Source organism: Lethenteron reissneri, chromosome 12 (genome assembly GCF_015708825.2).
Source record: "Lethenteron reissneri isolate LAM-NWPU_2019-01 chromosome 12, ASM1570882v1, whole genome shotgun sequence".
Taxonomy (NCBI): domain Eukaryota; kingdom Metazoa; phylum Chordata; class Hyperoartia; order Petromyzontiformes; family Petromyzontidae; genus Lethenteron; species Lethenteron reissneri.
The window spans coordinates 2,041,350-2,059,069 of NC_083790.1; the positions used below are offsets into that span (position 1 = coordinate 2,041,350).

General features: G+C 50.4%; 1 protein-coding gene across 4 annotated transcripts in view; it reads right to left on the reverse strand.

Moving 5' to 3' along the window:
* LOC133341736 (netrin-G1-like) overlaps positions 1-17,720 on the reverse strand; it is an 84,389-nt gene that overhangs the window by 24,927 nt on the left and 41,742 nt on the right. For all 4 annotated transcript variants that reach the window (XR_009755059.1, XM_061550395.1, XM_061550393.1 and 1 more), the window contains exons 5-6: positions 17,031-17,203; positions 15,911-15,931 (exon numbers count right to left, since the gene is read on the reverse strand). Coding sequence is in view for 3 of the 4 variants with exons in the window: in XM_061550395.1 (XP_061406379.1) it covers positions 15,911-15,931; positions 17,031-17,203 (194 nt within the window). In the remaining variant the exon portion in view is untranslated. The remainder of the gene's footprint in view (positions 1-15,910; positions 15,932-17,030; positions 17,204-17,720) is intronic.

A 17,720-nucleotide genomic window follows, 5' to 3' on the forward strand; every position in this document is an offset into this window, starting at 1 on the left:
TTGTGCACCAATACCAACTCCGGGCTGCTCTCCCGTTTCCGTCCACACGAAGACCGATTAACACATTTGGCCCAAAGCTCATCCGTGTGGAGGGACCTCGCGCCTCCGATTAGCACGGTTGACTCCGTAAGAAGTGCAACAACATGCATACTGCATCACATGTGTGGAGGCTCAGTGAAGGCTTTCCTTGACAAATAAAGGGGCATCGTTATTATTATTATTGCAATCACCTGTGCGTATAATCTGAATAAATGAATGAAATCCAACAACAGAATATAATTCATCACTTTGATGTGATTTCCCTACTGCGACAATCGCAGTCCATCCACGCGAATGCTCTTCCCTTTGCGCCAGCACGCGGCTGCTGGGTCTGTGTTCAAATTCCCTTGCGGATCCCAAACGACCTTGAGTCGCTGCTTTGTGCCCATACTTCCAACGGGCAACACCTGCGTTAAATAAATTAAATAAGCGAATAAATAAATAACTTCCTTTAAACGGCAAAATTACTTCCGCCCCCCCTCCCCCCGCTTAAACATTCTGACTCTGAGATTAAGTTGACGCAAGGAAGAGGAGGAGGGGGGAGGGGAGACCTGGAGAGTGGACTAGGCCGTGCGTTGCATGAAGGGAATTGCGAGCACAACTTTGCCTTGCCTCTGCTCGCAATAAAAGACCCATTCATTGTTCCGCTGTCCTCGTCCGTTCAAAAGGCAATAACATCCCCCCCCCCGCATCGCCACTCTCGGTATGCGTTCATCACGGAGGTAATCTGCTTGTCAGAATACAGCAGGCAGAGAGAGTGAGTGACAGGCAGAGAGGAAGGGGGCATCTTGAACGAGGGGCAGGGTGAGGGCAGCACGGAAGAATGGTGGGAGGCTGTTCCAGACCACGGGCGCAGCAAAAAGTTGTCCTCACGTAGCCGGAGAAAAGCTTCTAAAGTGTGACCGAAACACTTGGGGCGTATGGGGTGGGTCAATAAAATCGATTTGAATTGTTAAGCAAAGTCACAAAGTTAAAATCGATTTCCTTCGGCTCAAATGAGCATTGAGGTAACGGTGCGCATCTCCCGTTCTACAGCCCTGCAGAGCCAGTGGTGGAAATTCCACATTCCTATGGCGGGGGCGAGTCTATCCATAGGACAGCCAGAGCCAGCGTCACTCGCAGCGAATTGAGTGACGGCGCTGATGCAATGAGATGAACGCAGCGATGGCAAAAAGTAGGAATGTAGAATAAGAATACATTCAAAGAGTAATAAGAATAGGGTTTACCCTTTCTGGCAATACAACAAGAGGCGTGCAGATGTTCAAACACCAAATAGAAACCTTTTGCATGGAATCAAGTCTCCATTAGCCACACGTACTTGTGGTGAGCATGCAAACAAACATGCTCTGATAATCATCATTAATGCATTGTCTTTGAAGCTGATTTGCCCTACACCAGATGGCAGTCTTCCTTATGGCCTTGTCTCACCAGTGTTTGCACATCTTAACAACTGTTGTATTGCCAGAAAGGGTAAAGCCTATTCTTATGTTTCATACTTTGATACTTGCAAAGTAGGAGTGTAGCCTCCCCCCCATCCTCCTCTTAACTCTTTGAACTGAACTTCAATTCCAGAACTGTTTTCCTGTTTGACTCATTTTAACGTCTCTCATTTGTATTGTTTCCCATTCGTCCTGTCTGGCTTGTCCAGTCGTGTTCCTTCCGTTCGTCAAAATATAACAACACAGAATGCATAATCATCCGCATATCACCTTTCAAACAAACCCAGCACACGTAGTCGAGATATCCAACTACAAGCAAAGAGCTGGCTGTTTTGGGGAGAGCTTATGCGGGACTTTTAAAGCGGCCGAGACGGTGTCAACGGAAAAGCGAACTGGTTGAGGTTCGTGGTTTTGAGTTACACCGAGACAGGCAGCGGAGGGCACGGATCAAAGCATGCCACGTGCCAGCGACAACGCGTTGACTGAAGGGAGTTGAGCAGGTTTTGGCAGGACACGTAGCGAGAAGGGGCGACTGTGGCCGGTTGGTCGAGACTAACAACGGACTGGCAGCCGAAGGAGGAAGCGCGGTCTGCAATAACTTGCACGCCCGTCGCGGAGATGGATCGTTGAATTCAGCGTGTAGGTAGGAGGAGCTCGAGGGATCGTCGGCATCCCCGGAACCGCGCGAGTGATAGCGACGGCTTTGTGACGCCTTCGCCAGCAGTGGATAGAACATCGCTGCTGCTGCTGCTTATGATGATGATGTTGACGATTCTATTCTTGCGTTTGGCAGCAAGATGTCCCGGTGCTAAATGCCAAAGTCGTGGTCTGCTAGCAACGACGAGGGGGCTTCACGGGAGAGACAGAGAGAGTTCGTGTCGTTCTGGAATTCCTATGTGACGATGATGATTATGATGATGATAACCATCACATCATCATCTTTGTAACAAAGTCGTAGAACTGGCTAGAAAGGGCTCAAGAGGGTTATCCGGACCGGGCCGATCTGTGCGAACCCAGCACTTGGGGGCTTTAGGTCCTCGGGAGCGCTTTGCGAGCGGAGAGATACGAGGCGTCGGCTGCGTGCGAGTGCGACGGTGGTGAAGTAATTTGACGGTTCCTTTTTTCACCCCGCGAACGGACAAACACTTTTTTTTTACGTAACAAAAAAAAGAGAAAACGCTCTGCAAATTCCGCCTGCGCGCAGCAAGCGGCCCAACATCCCCAACCTCTCGGCCCGGGGTTTGAGCCCCGCGTGTATTCACGGCGAGGATTTAGATACGAACGTCACGAAACCGCCATCACCGCCGCCGTCGGTTTGTTGTGTTGCGTGCGGCGCCGCGTTTTATCTTCCACCCAGCGATTAATTTTTACGAGCGCGCAATTTAATTTCGAATTTTGTCGTTGTCGTTGTCGTTGCAGGCGGTCACGTCGCTGCCCCCGTGTCAATGGGCGCGGGCGTGAACGTGACAGCACGCTGCGATGTCACGTGCCGACGGATGATGACATGATGCACCTGATGTCCTTCCTACACAACAAATAATATATAACAACAAATGTTTCGACCCTTTGTCAATACACTGCTGGATGAAGGCCGCCACATGTTGTTGTTTGACCATACTTCACCACCCTGGACGCCCACGGTGCGGGAGTTTCACAACATCATCTGCGTGGCGGTCCACCAACTCTCGGAGAGCCGCCACCGCCCGGCTAATGATTCAGATGATGATCACGATGACAACGATCATCATCATCATCGTGATGATGTTGATCACGTTGATGATGATCATGTTGATCATCATGTTGATCATCATCACGGTGATGATGATCACCGTTTATATAATTGCACTTCATTGTCACTTTCCCAACAGCCCCAACACCTCCCCCCCCTCTCCCCCTCCTTCCACACGGGACTCTTCCTCGGTGTAGGCGGCAATATTCTCGCCCTGTCCGTCTCGGCACGCTCCTTTCTGCCGTGAGTGATTGATGCGCCTGGGGGGGCGGGCGGGCAGGCGGGGCGGGGGTTGAGGCTCCGCTTTGGACTGCCCGCTTCGTAAACTGCAGCCCCACCCCCAGCCACCAAGACCGCTTGTTTGTGTTCGCGGAGCCGAGCCCGCAGACAGGGGGGGAGGGGCTGCGGTCTTCCTTTGTGGGCTGGCGGGCGGGCTGGCGGGCGCTGTTGCGAACCAACGACCACTGCCCTAGCCGTTACCGCCAGCTAATGGGCACTAACGATACACGAGCGCGTGTGTGTGTGTGCCTCTGCCGTGCCCTCGCAGCAGCCCCGACACAGATCGATGGCGCGATTGGGGGGTGGTGGTGGTGGTGGTTGAGGAGAGGGCATCGAGCGAGGAAGGAGGTAAGGCGAGAGACGGGGGGGGGGGGGGGGGGTGACGGAGCAAGAGGGTTGCAGTATTATTCGACTTCAAGAGAACAAGTTGGAAAGATAAACGTGGAGCCTTGCAATTGTTTTGGGTTTTTTTTACACTGGGGCCCAAAGGCAGCACTAATAGATGAGGGTTGATGCGTTTCTTTGAATTCAGAAAGTTAATCATATCTTGAATAACACCGAGACTATGAGAGGAAATTCCAAAGTGTTACCGCCAGCGCATGCCATTGCTGACACAGGGGCCTCTAGAAGACTCTGGAGAGAACCCCCTCTGGAGGGTATTTGGCCTACTCCTCCACGCAGGCCAGTAGTCTTCGATGAGGTTGGAGTACCCGCACATCACCCCCACCACACACGGCCTGCCAATCAAACCAACTGTGGTGGGTGCCACGTGGACACACCAGGCGGGGTGCCGGGCGAGTCAGGGGGCGTGGGAGAAATTCGAGATCCCCCGCTCGTCATTTGAAGTGCCGCGCCGGGAGGTTTGAAGCGGAGAGCGTCTGGAACCGCGAGAAGGGGAGAGGGTAAAGTTTAAACGATGGGGAGTGGAAGAAGGTGAAGGGCACGGGGGGAGGGGGTCACACACACAACACAAGAAGCGTCTCTCTCTCTCTCGGGATCTGTCCGTCTCAATCCATCTCGTTTCTTTTTAAAAAAAGAAAATCTGTCGCCCGCACTGTCGCTTCGCTTCACCGCCGCTTTATCTCTTTGCCGAAGATCTGCTGAAGATAAGAGCGGCGGCGAAGTGAAGATACAGCCGCACGCCATCCACCCCTCTACGCCAATTGCTCCCATCCGCTAACCAATTCGTCCTCCGTGTACAGCGGCCTGCCGCTCTGGCAATCCACAGGTCAGTCTGACGCGTGGGCTTATCGCGACCGATATTGTTCATGGTAAAGGCGTTTTGGGTTTGATCGCGTAAGTTTAAATGCGTCGTCAGCCTCCACCACCCGACACAGCCAGCAAGGTTTGTCACGTGAACAATATTCTGGCGAATAGCCGGATGATGCTGGATGGATGTAATTAGCAGCGAAACGTCACAACACCCACATTGTAAATGTCGTGGATTTACTCTCCAACACGCCGGTAGGCTAAAAAGTAGTAACTAAAGTGACAAACATTACTGGCCGTGTCGGGTGGTGGAGGGTTACGACGAATTTATACTAACGCGATCTAACCCCAAAACACATTTATTACGAATCCACAGGTCGCCTGTTAGATTCGATCTCCCATGCGGCACGGCAGTGACACTAACGCCGTTGTCTTCCCCCCCTGCACCTTCGATTAGGACGGTTCGATACGTACGGTGCGAAAGAAGTTCAAAGTGCATCTATACTGGACAGCTGTGACGCAAAAAAGAGCTGTATAGCTCCTCGGATTCCTCCATTATGAATACATATTCTGAGTTGAAACAATGGTGCCAGTTTCTTTAATTCCCCCCCCCCCGCCCCTCTTTCCCCACGTCTGTGTCCACCCAGCAGAATGCGTGGGCCCCCCACAGTTAGATGATGGGCAGGGCGCGTGTGGTGGGGCAAAGAGTGGGCACTCCCAAGACGTCTGACCGCTGCAGAGGAGTAGACGAAATCACTCAAAGCGGCGCTTGCTGAAGTTCGTGGATTTCCCTTCCGCCGGCAGTGGCGTGAGCGAGCTGTTGCAGGGCTGCACCTTTACCTTGTCCCTGTACTATCCGGTCCGATTCCCCAGCTGATGTCCCTCCCCCTCCCTCCTTCTGCTCCTTTCCAGCCTCGGTTTTTTTTTTTTTGGGCCGAGGATTGATCATGTTAGCTCTAACATCTCTCCTTCAAGGACCATCGCGGGCAAACCTGTAGAATCGATTGCCTCCCCTCCCCGGTGAACATCCATGAATTATGGATGCGGCGTGCGTGTGCGCGTGTGTATGTATGTGCGTGCATGCGTGTAGAGAGAGCAGCAGTTGGGGGAGTGGTGGCGCAGTGGTCAGCGCAGTGCGCTACGAACACTCGCGAGCCGAGTTCGGTTCCCAGCTCAGAGCCACGCACCAGTGACGATTATCGGAACCGGTCCTGGGCCTTCCTTAGGTCGACTCAGCCTCAAATGAGTAACTGGTGGGGTGTAAAAACATCGCCACTGGGGAGACAAAGGCAGCCAGGCGTGATTCTGGCCACCCAGCCCCTCGTGTGCAGTGCCGGCCTTCATAGGTGCTCGCGAACAGCACTTGCCCCAACAGTCTGTTCAGGCTATACGGGGGGGGGGTCTTTGTTTTTTTGTCTGTTTGCACTGGGGCGTGGAGTGGTTTGTGCGTTCATGCGTGTGTGTGTTTGTGTGACTGTGCTCAAATCAGTTCTCGTAAATAACCGTTCCTGAGCACAGGTCCCCCAAAGACCCCAAAACGCAGAACGGCCAGCGACAAACAGCGCTATCTAATTTGTCATCGCTCGCAGTTAATAGCTTTCTCGAAATGAGCAAGGTCCCGTGCTAGCGCTGAGTGATCATCGCGTGCCACCAAGCTCTCCCATGCGGCCTCGGTTGTTTCGCCCGTGAGCTGGAACCAAATATCCCACTCGTCCCCGAGATGATCACAAGACCAGCGACGCCACCTGGGGGTGACATCACCAGGGGATTGGCACCACTGTAGCGGTTGCCAGTTTCTCTCTGTCTGTCTCTGTGGGCCGAACGACGGCCAGTTGTACGATCGCCCGCTCGTTTCAAATCACCGTCAACGTACTTGACTCCCACTGGCCGCGTTAATAAATGCGTACGACTAAAGTCGTTGCATCCTTCGGTTGTTACCCGTTGTTAAATCCTTTATATTAAGTCCGCTTGCTTGCTTGCGTGCTTGCGTGCTTGCTTGCTTGCTTACGACCGTGCAAATCTTTCGGTCGTTTTTTAATCCACTTCCCGTGATCCAATCGAGCTGACATTTTGCACACAGACTCGTTGTGCGAGACAATTAATGTTCGTGAAAATTGTATTCCAAAATGTTACACTGTTTAGGGAAAACAAATTAAATATTTAATTACCAATTGCTTAATACTGGCAGACAATCATCTGACCCATAGGTGGCAGCAATCTCAAGCCAGAGGACTAGAGGACTCTAGCCGCCACGCATATAAAGGATTTATAGTGAAAAACTTTTTTTACGGGTTATACTTATTTTTATTTCTGAATTTCCCCCCTGGCCCACGAGCTTCACGGCAGAATCTCAGAAAGTGGGTGGAGCGGTGGCGCTTTCGCACTCGGCAACCCGTAAGCCCTCTTCTGCGACCTGCGCATGTCATCGTTGAATTATTCCACCCCCCCGCCACCTGCCACCACGTGCACGGAATTAGCCCCGAGTGCGCGCGCGATATTCAGGCGCGCGATAACGGCCACAGTTAATGATCTGTTCAGGTGTTCCGGTTAGTGTAATTGCTTTTCAATTGGCGGTGCAGCGGTTATAGTGAGCCGGCAGGATTTTTTTTTCTCCGCAAAGCGAGAACATTTGTTCGTATCGAGTGCGGTTGGAGTGGCGGTGGGCGCGGCGCGAGCTCGCTTGCAACGATGATTCTGGTGATCTCGGTTTGATTCCTGGCCACGGCTGACATGCGTGGTTCAGTGATATTTGAATCGGTCCTGTGCCCCTGTCCCCACCACCTCAACGGATATCCCAAAGTTGTAATGACCATCGTGGTGAAGTATGGTTAAACCACTTCCCTAGTGCACCAACGAATTAATAAAGGATTATATGTGGTTGTTTTTTTATTTAGAGATGTTTCATGTTTCGTTTTTTTTTGTTACAGTGTCGTCGTTTGTGCATCTCACAATCGCTGAGGAATCTCAGATAAACTGGAAGGCAGCAGCAGCCAGGCGGGGAGCTGGCACTAACAATTTCCCAAGCTCTGCGGTCCCCTATACATTAAGGAATGTTCAGCCAATAAATGAGTGCTTATACACGTGGCAGGAAACCAGAGCGCCTGGAAAAATTCCGCGCGAGGGGGCAATGCTCGATCCCCATACAGATGGAAACAAATGCCTTCTCCTGGCAAGACCCAGGCGGGTAAAGGTTCCTCCTGGACGCCCACGGGTAGAAGGGAGTTTCACGACACCTGATCCACCCACCCTCCACAGTGCTTGGTGATTACAGGCAGCAGCAGCAACAGCAGCAGCAACTGCGCACTGCCACGATTTCTCCCCTCCTCGACCAGTGGTTGTCATGATTCGACAATCACTGGCGATAAAACAGGTGGTAAGATGTTTCAACAGCGAATAGAAATCTCTTTGCAAGGAATCGAGTTCGCATTGACCAAACGCAGTACTTGTGGTGAACCATGCAATCAACCATGCCTGGCAATATAGCATACGGCATTGGCCTGCACCAGAGTCAGCCTTCATGATGGCCCAGTCTCATTGCCAGTGTCGGACCAGAGGACGCCAAAAGGCGACCAGGACAAAGCCCAATGCACGTGCCAGAGCATTTAAAGCTCGGGGGCGATTCGATTATTAACCAATTGTACTAAATTTGAAGCTTTCGTGACTGCAATGATTCATATTCTTAGGTTTTTTCGGTAAAGTCACGTAGGTAAAAAAATAAAATTAATAAAAGTAAAATAAAAAATAAAATATAAATCAAGACGTCACAGCACGACAGCTTGATACAGCAATCGTGCTGTGACGGTTCCACCTGAAGACGGAAGCTTGTGTTGCCTCCGAAACGTCGTGATTTATATTTTATTTTTATTTTACTTTTATTAATTTTTATTTTTTACCTACGTGACTTTACCGAAAAAACCTAAGAATATGAACCAATTGAACGTCGTACGATTGTTTTGCCGCGTCGCTTCCCGTGTTGTTTGTTGTTTGTTGTTTGTTGTTTTCGTGTCCCCGTCTCGTTTGCAAAGTTCAGTCCGCCACCCGAGAGGCATCGCGGCGCGCGCAACGCGAACGTTCGCGGCGCGGCCCTGAAGCCGGTCGCCTGCGATGCCGCAGCGACTGGAAATTCCATTCTAGATTTGAAGCTTTCGTGACTGCAAGGATTCATACTCTTAGGCTTTTATCGGCAAAGTCACGTAAGTAAACCATAAAAAATAAAAATAAATAAAATTAATAGAAGAAATTTCAGCTACGTTATAAATATGTAAATATATAATGTATAAAAAGTTGTGTGTCTTAAATATCACAGAGATTAAAAATATATATATATAAATAGTTAGTCTAATTAACGTAATAGTTTGTATTTATTATTATTTTATTCCGAAGGACTGCGCATCTCCCACGCACCCATGTGGCTTCCAGGCCAAAGGCGTCGTGGAGTCAGAGCCCAATGTTTGGCGTGCGCTTCCACAGCCCCTGGGAGGCACAGGCAGCCTCTGGCGTGGTGCATTTCCATCTCCCACGGGGGAGCGGTGGGAGCGGCGGGAGGGGCGGGAGGGGCGGGGAGGGGGGGAGGGGCGGGGCGGAGAGGGGCGGGAGGGGGGGGGGCTGTCGAGGACAGGGCTGGAGCTGGGTTCCGAATTGAGCGCTCTGTATTTCCAAGTTGCGTTCTTCTGAAGAATAATTCCACGGGCTTTCTTCTATGGGGAGCTAGTGGGGGGGGGGGGGGGATAGTGGGGGGTGAACCAGCTCATTAACACTCCGATATCGCTCGATAGCATCCCGAACTTTTCACCATACAGCACAGCAATAACAACAGGCCTACATCATTAGACCTCCTTTGCCAGTACCAAAATATAATTATAGGATTTTTCCCCTTTTTTCTGGCAACAAAACTGAAACCTTTTTACAAGGAATCATGTGTGCATTAACCACAATAGTTGTGGTCAAAATACAAACAAAAAACACACTCCGATAATATATGCATTGTCCTTGAAACTGATTGGTCCACACCAAAGACAGCTTTCTTTTGAGCCTCGTCTCAATTGGTGCTAGACCAGAGGACGCCAAAAGGCGTACAGAAAAAAGGGGAAAAACCCTATCATTATATTTTGGTACTGGCAAAGGAGGTCTAATGATGTCGATGCTTACCCCGAGCCCTCGTTACTTTGATAGTGCATTGTCTTTGAGCTGTACGCCTTTTGGCGTCCTCTGGTCTAGCACCAATTAAGACGAGGCTCAAAAGAAAGCCACTTCTGGTGTGGACCAATCAGTTTCAAGGACAATGCATATATTATCAGAGTGTGTTTTTTGTTTGCATTCTGACCACAAGTATTGTGGTTAATGAACACATGATTCCTTGTAAAAAGGTTTCAGTTTTGTTGCCAGAAAAAGGGGGAAAACCCCTATAATTAACAGACCTACAATATCATAAATTGCAACCTTTTTATTATGATAATAATATTTTACTGATTGTCGGCAATCCACTGCTGGGCGAGGGTATCCCCACGTCATAGCAGTCGTGGGCGGTGAGGTTGTTAGGCCATACTTCGCCATGCTCGTGAAGGTCGTGGCGGGGTGTGGGGTTGAGGTTAGGACCGGTTCAGATGTTACATCTCTCCGATGCAAATTGCGGCAATGTGCAACCGTTGGCGACTGCGCTCGGACCATCAACTCGCTGCACGCGAGAACCCGCTGCGGTCACAGGGGGCTGGCTGGCTGCCGGGCTGGCTGCCTGGATTCCAACCCAAGGTACACGTCAGCGCCTGCTCGGCCCTCTGACCTCTGAGCCGCCCGGCCACCTACAAAATTCAGTTTGCGAGGCGGCTAGTAGTTGTCAACGGTGTCTGATTCCGTGAACTTTCCCGTGATGCTCTGCCCATCCATTAATTCGTGAATTCCTCTCTCTCTGTCTCTCGCGAAAGGCAAAAAAACTCCCCCCGGGCGACTCGCACCGCAGCATATGGCCGTTGTTACGGGTGGCGTTTGATTTCGCTTCGGTAGGTGAGCATCGATTGAAGGCGGGTTATGATTGCTCCATTGCTTCGTGCGCTCACACGGCTCCCAGCGCCAATCCCTCTGCTTCGCGTCGGGCGAAAGTTGACGTCGCGTAGCCAAGTCACGAGCACTGGCTCAGTGCGGCGGCGGTCGGTGATTAGGGGCGGTGTGACTGCTGGCCCTCTCGAAAGAGAAAGTAAAATTGGGGGAGAAAAAAAAACAGCCCACTCAACAATGCTTTGTTTGTCATTGATTTTTTTGAGTGAGGCCCCACGACTCTCCAGATTCAAATCATTCGGACTCCCTGGATCTTGTCCTGATGATGCTTGGCGCAGCTTCAAGCGAAACAGCGCATCCGATTGCTGCTCAGTGTGGTTCTGAGAATTGCTCTTCAACTCACCGGTGAGCTGGAAGAGTGGTGGAGGTCTCAACAACGTAAATTTGGCCAGGTTGGTGCGTGGCCTAATCCAAAGATCGATTGTGAATCGGAGACCGTGCTTCATGTTAAGTCTAACAATACTTGATTTGTGCATTAAAAACAAATTACAGCCATAATTTAGTTTTACGTTTTGCATGAGATAGAGTAGAGAGATTTTGAAACGCCTCGTGTAATAGCGAATTGACAAAGGGGTGTACATGTGTTTGCCAGATAATCGAATTATTCATCTTTGAATTGCTCATCGAATAATATTCATATTGTAATGATTCGTAACTGGAATGGTTTATGTAAGTCTTGTATGAGTACTTATTATATAATGATTTGCTTGTACATCAAGGTTTAATTGACCTATTGTTTATGTTATTTTTGACGTGATAGAGTTTGTCCTCGACTGCCAGTAGTCAATGGGCCAGGAGAAGTGTTCATTGAAAAGCACGATGCAATGCTCTGTTCTAATTTAATACAAATAAGTCTGAAAATGTATTAACGTTGAACAATAGCCAATAACGGTCTCCACCACAAGTACTAATTATTCATTACATTGTCTTCCACCAACCAGGAATTAATTTGGATTTCAAGGGCATCAGTTGATTTCAAGGGCATTCGTTCATGTAATAATTGACAGGCTTATGTAACTTTAACGGTGATGGGGCATGCAAGTGGTCTGGGTGGGAAAGGCCAAACTAGCATTGTCTTTAAAATTCAACGACGTCAAGGCGTTGCTACCCGTGGCTACACCGCGTGAAGGGGAGTAGAGTCAAGGGCGTAATGGATGGGGGAAAAGACAAACGGAACGAGAGAGAGAGAGATATACGAGAATGAATGGGGAATGAGAGAAAAATGATGGGAAAGGAACGGAGAATCTGAGCAAATGATTCAGGAGAGGTGAGGAGAGGGAGGAAGAAGCTGCATCAGGGTCTCGACGCTGCTTCCGCACAGAGAGGAGCGGCGTTTGTTTTCACAGTGGGCGGGGAGAGGGGAGGGGGTTCAGAGTGGGTGTGGCCACACAGAAGTCACGTGGTTTCCTGGAGGCCTGAGCTGGTTTAAAGAGAGAGATGGCACAGGTCAACAAATGGCACCGCCTGCAAACTCATTAGAACTACAGACGGCGAGAACGCTGCCGTGGAGTGATGGTCAGCGCACTGGACTTGCAATCGAAATGTCTCTGGTTCTATCCCATCTCCAGGCGCGGCAGTTAAAACGATGTGCAGGTTTCTTAAACCCCCCAGCCCGGCTTCTGTCTGCCCAGCAGTGTAAATGGCTGCAACCACAGTCAGCGGCGGGGTAGAGCGTGGGTCCTCTAACCTCGTCGAAGGCGGAATGAAAAGGTGTGGAGCTGTTCGCAATGGGAAGGCCGCGCGTGTTCAAATCCCAGTTGGGTGGGTTGACTCAGCCCATTATTTTTCCGGGATGGATGCAATGAGTAGGGCCACTTTGTTGGGAAGTCAAAAGTGTTTTTTTTAAATTACAAAACTCGCTCCCGACATAGGGATGTGGAATGCCCACCACAGATTCAGGGATGTAAACAGGAAAGGAGTACCGCCTCGATGTCCCAATTCAGCAGTAGTTCTGTGATGTTATCTTCCAGGGCCCTTAACACTGGCGGTGCTGTTCTGCTCTACTGACTTAAGGTCTCCCTTAGTTAGGAGACTCCGCCTCTGAATGGTCTCCTGCCTCTTCATATAGCTCTTGTGTTTACGTAAATCTATGTGTCTCTGTGTAAATCTATGGGTGTCTGTGTAGGTCGAAGGATCTCTATGTAAGTTTATGGGTCTCTATGTAAGACTGTTGGTCTCTGTGTAAGTACTGTTGCGTAATTCTGCTTTATGGTTCTCCATACGTCTCGACGTCAGTCAGTGTGCAAATCTGTGGATCTCTATGTAAGTCTCCGTATGAGTCTGTGGCTCTCAATTTACATCTATGGGTCTATGTGTAACGCCGTGGGTCTCTGTGTAAGGCTATGGGTGTCTATGCAAATATACGGGTCCCTGTAGGTCAATGTATCTTTGCGTAAATCCGTGCTGATTTTGCTGTATTTAATTCAATCCAGGGTCTCTCTTGAATAAGAGACTTGTGCTCTCAATGGGCGCTTGCGTTACCGTAAATAAAGTCCGTCTATTTAGCTCTTTACACAAACCCCCTAAATACACACATTCAGCTAAATTAAACTAACATTGCTCATTAGTTCCCACCGCTAATTATTCCCATGAAAGTATTTCAAGCCGGCGCAGTAAATTGTTGACGGGGAGGAAGGAAAAAGAAATAACATTCATTACCGAATTTGAAACGCGCAGTGTGCACTAATTAACAAATCAGAATTACAGAGGAGTCGGGGTGCATCGCGTGGCTCAGTGAGATGCTGCCACCAGCAAGGAGCACGCGGGTTTCATGAACCTGGGAAGCCACCTCTGTTCAACCGGCTTCTCAAGTGCGTCGGGTTGATGGTCCCGGCTCGGACACCCATGACTTCCCACCCACAACAACAACAACAACAAAAATCACGGTTAATTAAAAGCCGTAATTTTCTAAATGAAAGTTTCGGCAAAATAGAATCCACTTATACTCTTAGGTTTTATCGGTAAAGTCACGTAGGCTCCTCCCCCCCTTAACCAGTATATATAAGGTCGGGTCTCTTGGGACTTCTCTTTACTTGATACAGCAATTGTGCTGTGACGGTTCCACCTGAAGACGGAAGCTTGTGTTGCCTCCGAAACGTCGTGATTTATTATTTTAGTTATATTATTGTTTTTATTATTTTTATTATTCATTTTTATTCTTTAATTTTTACCTACGTGACTTTACCGAAAAAACCTAAGAATATGAATTCTTGCAGTCACGAAAGCTTCAAAATCTATAATTAGAACCCACTTCTGCGAGGAATATTTCTATTTAGGCGACGGACACTGCTGTGGTTGTTACAGTGAGCGCACTGGATGTGCGATGCCGAGGTCGTCGGCACGAATTTTTTTGTATCGCCCGGCGCGGCAGTTGAAACGATGTCGCAATTTTATTAATCCCCCCCCTCCCATTCTTTCCCCCCGCGCACTGACCCCCCCCCCCCTTCCACCTCTCCGTCCGCCCAGAAGTTCGATCTGAATTACAGGCCTGCAGTCAAACTCGATTATCCGTCACTCGATTATCCGTGAAGATTATCTTAACCAGTAGTGGGCTTCCCCTAGGTCGCCTCGGCCCCAATGAGTGCCTGGTGCGATGTGTAAACATCACCATTGGGGAGACAAAGGCGGCTGGGCGTCGTGCTGGCCACGCCGATACCCTCGTGTGCCATGACAGCTTTCATAGATGCTCGCTAACAGCACTTGCCCCAACAGCCTGTTAAGACTATACGGGGAATCTTTGTCTACGTGCGTGCATCTTTCAGTCATCACGCTCAGTCAATATAAAACTCCTGGGTCTCTCCCGTGACCTCCTGTCAGCAGCGAGTCTTCCACACCTCGCAGGGCCTCAAAGTGCACCTAGCCTGGCACAAGCGCTGTGATGAAGTCACCGCCCCTGAGTGGGTGGCAAATGGCGGCTGTTGTTGTTGATGTCGTGACTGGGGTTTATTCAAATCATCAAATAGTCAAGAAAATGAGTGCAGGGCGGAGGACGAGAAATGTTGACGACGACAACAACAGACACACGTGCATGTTGCATGCCCCCAGAATCTCTCGGCCCCAAGGATTTTGCAAATTAAACCACTAGTTAAGTCACCATCGATGAATGTCCTTAACGTTTTAAATAAAATGGTATGAAACCGGTCTACTGTCGTATCACAGTACTGCCTGTTGTTTTTGTCACACTGGCTCAATTTATTCATGGTGACTTAAAGGGAAAAATCCCCTCCATTCCAATGCAGTTCTTCAGGAACTGGTGGTTTTGAATGACGCCGAAGGCTGCGAGCCTCTTGTTGTACACAGCGCCCGTTGTTGTGAACTGGGGGTGGAGCGGTGGCGCAGCGGTTCGCGCAATGCACGCTATTCATGGGTGGCACGGCTCACATCAGTGGCGAGTGACATTCGAACCCCATTGTCGTGGAACCTCCCTCTCTCCTGAACCAATATGCAGTGACCAGCGTGGTGAAGTATGGTCAAACAGCCCGAAAGACTGCTGAGAAACCTTTATCATCTAGCAGATTGACAAAAGGGTGGAATATATCACTGTTTGTTTTATAATACTAATTATGATTACAGCTGAGTTTAAACTAGTTCAACTAAAACTAAACTTTTTTTATTTTACCAGGTAAGGCTCACTGAGCTATGTAGCTCTTTTTCAGAAGCGACCTGGCCACAAATGATAGCTCAACGAAGTGATGTGGATTCAGGGAAAACCCGGAGCAACCCGGAGAAAAATCCACGCGACCACGGGGAGAGAGACACGAAAAGCCCAAATGCTGTATACAGCAGGCGTCAGGGCAGGGATCGAACATACGACCTCCTGTATACCAGGCGAGGTAGTGAACACCTCGCCACCGCTGCGACCCCAATTTTACGCGGAAGTACAACAACAACACGCAGCCGTGACGGGTGGCAATCCCGCGGCGTTCCGTTTAACGACGCCTGGCAAGCTGATGAGAGCCAGAAGATCGAAACCGATACGGAGTCGGGCTCGCGTAAACAGACACTTGCTCTGCTGGACAAATGTACCCGTGTGGAGACGCAGAACATAACCAGGCCCACCATTTACCAGTCGCGGATTCGCTTGGTGACAGAGACAACCGCGGGGCTGCACGCGCCGCGAACATTGATTCTACAACTCAATTAGGGAGACTTAAAACGTACTCACGTTTAGTGTCACTCGATTGGCCTGCAACCACGACGACAACAGGAGAGAGGCAGAGGGGGGGAGGAATGCATCGTGAGCTACGGCAGACACTCTTTACAGGTTCAAACATGTTTACATGTGCGGGTTTGTGGATATCTATCTGTGTGTGTGTGTGTAACCCACAGCACTTGCCCCAACAGTCTGTTACAGGCTATACGGGGGATACTTATCTTTGTTTGTGTGTGTGCAGTAGGAGAGAGCGGGGAGCGGTAGTGTAGCGGTTAGCGCGCTGCGCTATGAACCTGGCGACCCGGGTTCGATTCCCGCACACGGCAAACACCAGTGGCGATTATCTGACCCGCTCTCGGGTCTCCCCTAGGTCGACTCAGCCTTAAACCTGGTGCGATGTGTAAACATTCCCAATAGGGAGACAAAGACGGTCGGGCGTGGTGTTGGCCACCTACCCCCTCGTGTGCCGTGCCGGCCTTTAGAGGTTGTCACTGACAGCACTTTCCCCTACAGTCTGTTGAGGCTTTAAAGGTGCTTTGTCTTATTGGAGTTGGAGACTCGTCGGGAGCGGTGGCGTAGTGGTTAATGACCCGAGATGGATTCCCGCTCGTGGCCAACACCAGTGACGATTATCTGACCCGCTCTCGGGACTCCCCTAGGTCAACTCAGCCTTAAACGAGTACCGGATGCGGTGTGTAAACATCGCCAGTCCAGAGACTACGATGGCCAGGCGTAGTTTTCGGCCACACCACCTCGTGTGCACTGCGTCAGCCTTAATAGGTGCTCGCTGACAGCGCCGGCCCCAACAGGGTGTTCGAGGCTACACGGGGGGAGTTGTTGCGCGACAATATCCCACGTCGCATGTTTATCTCTCCAGGGTAAACGCCACACAATAAAAAAAATCACAATCGTAATACCAACAACATATTACTCCGAACCTCAAAACATGTCGGGGCTGTAACGGCACATCTTAGTCTTTGTGTCCACGTGTCCATGTATATAAAATCTCCATGCGTATAGCCGTGTACCCACGTGTGTGCGTGTGTGTTTGCACCGGCGTGTCCCGCGCAGCCTCAACAATCCGTCGAGGCTGCTGTGGGCAGCGCGCGCGGCGCGCCGTGCGGGCACCCACACGGGTTGGCGGTGCCCGACGGGTAGGGCAGGTAGGAGCCCGGCCTCCACGCGCCGCCGCGGAATCCCTTCTTGCAGCGGCTGCAGTCGGTGCCCATGGTGTTGTGCTCGCAGTCGCACGCGAGGCGCCCGTCGTTGAAGAGGCACGTGTTGGCGTGCAGGTTGCACTTGCACCTGCGCGCAAACGACAAAGAAGATCCCCCACGCACCCACGTGGTAGCCTTCGACAGAGCGTCTGGCTGTCGCCTGATGAAGCTCGTTGCAATTACTGGTCAGATTGTAAATGTTGTGGCTTGGCTCTCCGACACACCGGTGTGCTGTACTAGATGGCACGTTCTGTTTACGTGACAATCCTTACTAATTGGCTGTGTCGGGTGGTGGCGGGTTTAACGACGCATTTATATATTTACGCGAAATAACTAAAAAAATGGCCGGGTTCGTTAGGCAGCGCGCTAACCGCGATGCTACCGCTCGTGCCGCCGGCACGGACACACAGACACACGAGGCACCCACGGAGAGCGTCAGCGGACAGACCGGGAGAGGTGAGGATGGAACACACAAACAGACAAAGACCCCCCGCATAACCTGTAACGGACTGTTGGGGCAAGTACTGTTAACGAGCACCGCTATGAAGGCTGGCACGGCACACGAGGTGGTGGGTGAGTGGTCGCGTTTGTCTCGCGATATTTAT